The sequence below is a fragment of the Fukomys damarensis genome, unplaced genomic scaffold, assembly GCF_012274545.1.
Source record: "Fukomys damarensis isolate Sample0158 unplaced genomic scaffold, DMR_v1.0_HiC HiC_scaffold_12, whole genome shotgun sequence".
Taxonomy (NCBI): domain Eukaryota; kingdom Metazoa; phylum Chordata; class Mammalia; order Rodentia; family Bathyergidae; genus Fukomys; species Fukomys damarensis.
Window position 1 is genome coordinate 5,513,160 of NW_022900924.1, and position 5,746 is coordinate 5,518,905.

Consider the following 5,746-nt stretch of genomic DNA (forward strand, 5'->3'; position numbering starts at 1 on the left):
GGCGCAAATCATTATTTATGGAAACCTTAGTTGTGTTAGTACCCAGGCAGGCAGACAGAGTCCTGACCTTTTTTAATGTTGAGCCACTTTTAACCGTCATGAATTTGTCTAATGCATCCCTAATGATTACATCCTTATGTTGGGTTGAGTAGGATTTCTGAGCAGGAATCCCAGATAGGATAAGCAAATTTGGCACTGACCTGGTATTCTTTAGCCATACATATATAATGAAACTTGGTGTTAAGCTTCATTCTGAAGTTTCATTTCTTGAGAATAGATTGTAGAACTAATGCCTCCTTTGTGGGCCACTGAAATGAGAAGACCTGGGGGTTCAGCTGGACTGAGGTTCTTTTTTTTTTGGTTTTTTGAGACAGGGTCTCACTATGTAGTTGAGACTGAGCTGGAACTCACTATGTAGCTCAGGCTGGTCTCAAACTCAGTGATCCTCCTGCCTCAGCCTCCCAAGTGCTGGGATTACAGGCGTGCTGACTGTATGATCTTGGCCAAGGAATCTCCTTTCCCTGGGCTGTCATTTCCTTCCCATATGTAAAGGAATTAGATTAGCTTAGGAAGAGGAAAAATACAGTTAGCCCACCAAATCTGGTTAACTATTTGTTTTATAAACACGTATTTTTGAAAGAAAAATTTTAGCTTTACAGGAAAACTGAGCAAAAAGTCCATGTATATCCCCTGCCACCATACATACCCAGTGCACTGTCAACATCCCCCCACCAGAGTGACATTTGTTACGATCCATGAACTTGCATTGGCACGTATTATCACCGGAGGTCTCTGGTTGCATTAGGTTTACTCTTAGTGTTGAATATTCTGTGGGTTTGGAGAAATACACAGTGACATGTGTTTACCATTAGAGTATCATATAGAATATTTTCACTGCCCTAACAATCTGTTTTTGTAAATAAAGTTTTATTGGAACACAGCCAAGCCCATTTTTTTACAAAACAGCTATGGCAGCTTTTATACTATCATAGCAGACTTGAACCATTGTGATAGAAACCATATGGCTCATGAAACCTAAAGTATTTATTCTTTAGTCACCAAAAGAAAAAGTTTGTGGACCCTCGCACTAGATTATTTTCAAGTAACTCCTAGAATTTGTGATTTTTCTGTTGGGTGACTCTGTTTCATATCCGATTGCTTAGCTGTTTATTCTTCCTCCTCATCCCATTCCTGTCCCATCTGTCTTCATTCCTTCCTGTGTCCTGACACAGCTGCCACCGTCCCAGAGCAGAGGACTGTGACCCTGGATGTTGATGTGAACAACCGCACGGACCGGCTGGAGTGGTGTAGCTGCTATTATCATGGCAACTTCTCCCTGAATGCAGCGTTTGAGATCAAGCTACACTGGATGGCAGTGACAGCCGCAGTGCTCTTTGAGATGGTGAGACCTTTACACGTGTGGTCAGAGCCTTTGTCTGGCTCCTCTCGCGAGAGGGTGTAGGGAATGCTTAGTAATGATTCATGTCACTTGGATTATTTGGATTGAGCTTTTACTACCTTTCACTTGGACTATCGGAATACCCTTAAAAAAAATTAAACAGGGTTTGAACAGGGTTTCTCAACCTTGGCACAACTGACATCTAGGGCTGGATAATTCTCTGCTGTGGGGAGCTGTCCTATGCATTTTAGGATGTTGAGCAATATCTCAGCCTCTACCCACTAAATGACCACCTACATACTTCCACGTGTGAAAACCAAAAATGTTTCCAGAACTGGCTCACGACAACAAGGAGAAGTATTGCTCCAGTTCAGAATCACTGGTCCAGAGTGGAAAGTAAGTCTCCCATCTGTGTGTCCTGGGACTTACATCTAAAGTAACTACCACTACACTTAGTTCACTTAGTTTAGTGTACTTTTTTTTTTTTTTTTGAGATAGGGTCTCACTACATAGTTCAGACCAGCCTTGAACTCACTGTGCAGCCTAGTCTGGTCTTGAACTTGCAGCGATCCTCCTACCTCAGCCTCGCACGTTCTGGGATTACAGGTGTGCGCCATCACACCTGGCAGTTTAGTGTACTTCTACAGCAGGAGTCGCCAACCCACAGACTTGTACCTGTTAGGAACTGGGTTGCATGGCAGGAAATGAGTGATGTGTGGCGTGAGTGAAGCTTTGTCTGTATTTGTAGCCCCTCCCCTTCGCTCACATGACTGCATCACCTGTTAGGTCAGTGCTGCCATTAGGTCTCATAGGAGCTCAAAGCCTGCTATGAACTGCCATGGAGGGGTCTGGGTTTCATGTTCCTTTGAATCATCCTGAATCCACCCACCAGCCGCTCACCCTGTCTGTGAAAAAATTATCTTTCTTGGGCTGGGGATTTAGCTCAGTAGTGCCGCTGCCTGCCTCGCAAGCACAAGGACCTAAGTTCCATCCCTGGTGACAAAAAACAAAACAAACACATTATCTTTTGTGAAGCCAGTCCCAAAAAAGTTGGGGGCTGCTCTCCTGGAAAGATTCTGTGCATATGGAAAACTATGTAACTTGTTCTTTGTGTGTGTGTGTGTGTGTGTGTGTGTGTGTGTGTGTGTGTTTGTTTCGGGCCAGTACTGGGGAATCAAACCCTAGGGTGCTCCACTACTGAGCAACATCCCCAGCCCCTTAAAATTTTATTTTTATTTTGAGACAGGGTCTCACCAAGTCACTGAGTTGCCTAGCTTGGGTTCAAACTTGCAGCCCTGTTGCCTCAGCCTCCAAGAATGCTGGGACCATAGGAATATCCTACTGTGCCTCGCATTTTTCCCCCCCTTATAGGTCCTTAGTATGTTTCTGAGGCTGGTCTCAAATTGGCAATCCTCCTGGCTCAGCCTTGAAAGTAGCTGGGATCACAGGTGTGCACCACCACACCCTGCATTGCTTATTTTTTTAACATGGATGGTAGCACAGAATGTATTCTATTTACATTTGTTTTTCCTATGATACCTATATGTCTTCCATACAATGGGTGATCAAAATATACAGTGAATGTTTACATTTTTTTAAAATTATAACATTGACAATGTATTACATAAATTACATTTTTAAAAATTTATAATAAAAAACATTTCTATTAATTACCTTCCTTAAAATACACCTCCTTGCTTCAGCCACATTTATTCCATTATTCTTGCCACTTTGTGAAGCAATTCTGGAAGCCCTCTTTCATGAATGTCTTTTCGTGGTATGTCAAAAAGTCGGTGAATATTGTTTGCCAAGTGTCATCCAATAGAAAAACAGGCTCAAAAAAGCATTGTCCTAATCCACCTTATTCGCCAGGTCTGGTACCATGTGACTTCTGGCTGTTCCCCAAAGTCAAAATGACTATGAAAAGTAAACACATTGAATCTATTCAGGGCATTGAGGTGGTTCCACAGTGCAACTAAAGACACTCACACAGGTCTTCCAGAATGATGGATTAAATGTGTTTGAAGCTGGGGGGTTATTTTGAAGGAGATCAATGACAATGTGTCTTTTACTATACCATTTTTTTTAAGTTTAAACTTTTACCATATTGTTCCATTATAACTCGCATAGATTCTGATAAGTCTGTCTTGTTTGTATTTGGTATTTTTCAATTGTTGGTTTTTGTTTTCTTTTTGCCTAATTGTATTTAAGAACTGCAGAATATTTTATTATTTATTTGTACCATAATTTAACCAATCCTCTGTTAATGAGCATCACTGTTTTTAAGCCATCGTGCTCCATCCCCCACCCTCACCCCCATGCAATATCTGCAGATGCTTATTACACACAGTAGGGCTAAGAAGTGCTACTGGCTACTGACGTCTAGTGGTAGAAGCTAGAGTTGCTGCTTATCACCCTACAATGCATAAGACAGCACCTAAACAAAGAATTAAGTGATCCAAGATGTCACAAATGCCAAGGCTAAGTAGTCCCATTTTAACTGGTCTTTTTGACCTGCCTGTCTAATCAGTCCATTCATTACTTCTGTACTAAGAGTCCGTTGTTGGCCACTGCACATCCCAGTCCCCGTGCCTATAAAATAAGCATTCTATAGCCAAGCTGTTTGCCTTCACAAAGCCTTCCCTAACTATCATCACAATGTGGTACTCCTTTTATACATTGTGATTCAGCCAGAAAGAATATTTCCCTATGGTTCAGCTGAGTCCACCCCTCCCCAACACTGCATTTCACTGCACAGCTGAGAGCAGCTGGAAAGTTCAGAGTTTACTGAAAGCTGGGAGATGACCCAAGAGAAATGAGTGTAATGCTGGCAACATGTTTTATTGTCCAGAGCTTGTGGGCCTAGTTTTGTCCTATAAGATGTGGTGTCCTAGGGGGAGAGGTTTGGGTCTGTACCTGCAAGCACCTCAATATATGACAGTATCTTAGAGGACCTCTCTCTCAGAAAGATGATCATCCAGGGAGCATCCTTCAGATCCAAAAAAAGATATCAGCTGCTCATCTTGCTTAGTTTACAGATGACACCGGACACCAGCTTTTCCCCAGCTGTTTGACACTGGGAGGAATGCTCCTCCAGGCAAAACTAACCCTCTGACCCATAGGCATGGTGCTCTCTTTGCAGGCCCTGCCAGATAACCTTATCTCCAAACAATATAACCACAGCACTCACAGACATACACATATAGTTAGTTACAGTTGGAAAGGAAGAAAAATGTTTATTTCCTTTGAGGAATTTAGAAACTATCTTTAAAAAAACATACTGTTCACACCTATTCCTGTAAAAAGCTACTGGACATTGATAATGATTTTGTCATGGTTTTGTTTTGTTTTAGACAAGGTCTTACTTGTAGTTTAGGCTGGCCTTGGGCTCACTATATAGCGCAGGCTGACCTCAGTGCATGGCGATTGTCCTACTTCAACCTCCCGAGTGCTGGAATTACAGGTGTGCACCATCACACCTGGCTATTTTGTTATTTTTAAACATTAATATGGGTGAATTTTTAAGACAATGTCCAACATTTATTAAATAAATCAGATTTTATCAGGCTAAATATTGCCTTTTGTGTGTGGGGGTACTGAGGATTGAATCCAGGCCCTTTGTACTGTGCTACATCCCCAGTCCTTTTTTTATTTTGCAACAGGGTCACAGTAAGTCACCAAATTGCCCAGGCTAGGTTCAAACTTGCAGTCCTCCAGCCTCAGCCTCCCAGAGTATAAGTGTTGTTAATTAGCCTTGGGATTAGCCTCTTGATCTCTCAATCCAGAATTCTTGGCTTTATTGTTGTTATTATGAGTCTTCCTGGGGAAAAGCTAAGCACCAATTTAGATTTAAGTCTAGGTATTGCACAAAGTCCAGATATGTTTCATTTTATCTTATTAATTTAATTTTTTAAATTTTTGAAGTGGGGTCTTAATATGCTATCCAGGCTATCCTTGTACTCCTAGGGGTCAAATGATCCTCTTACCTCAGTTTCACAAGTACCTGGAACTACAGGTACAGGCACACACTGCTGGGCCTGGTGTCTTTTTGGTTTTTTTTGGTGCCGGGGATCAAACTCAGGACTTTGAGCTCCCGAGGCAGACAGTGGCACCACTGAGTTAAATCCCCAGCCCTGTTGTCTGTCTTTTTAAAATAATATTTAACCAGAAGGCCTGGCTACTCAGAAGGCAGAGACAAGAGGATCACTTGAACTTACAAGTGCTTAGGTGACATAGCAAGACCCTCTCTTGAAGAAACTAACTAAAAAAATTTTTATATAATCTCATCTTTATGCCAGAAGCCATATCCATCAGCTTTTTTTTTTTTTTTTTTTTTTTTTTTTTTTT

At 41.7% G+C, this 5,746-nt stretch overlaps 1 protein-coding gene across 13 annotated transcripts in view; it reads left to right on the forward strand.

The window, feature by feature from the left end:
- Depdc5 (DEP domain containing 5, GATOR1 subcomplex subunit) overlaps nucleotides 1-5,746 on the forward strand; it is a 135,039-nt gene that overhangs the window by 115,052 nt on the left and 14,241 nt on the right. For all 13 annotated transcript variants that reach the window (XM_010603855.2, XM_010603858.2, XM_010603857.2 and 10 more), the window contains one exon: nucleotides 1,233-1,402. In XM_010603855.2, coding sequence (XP_010602157.1) covers nucleotides 1,233-1,402 — 170 coding nt within the window. The remainder of the gene's footprint in view (nucleotides 1-1,232; nucleotides 1,403-5,746) is intronic.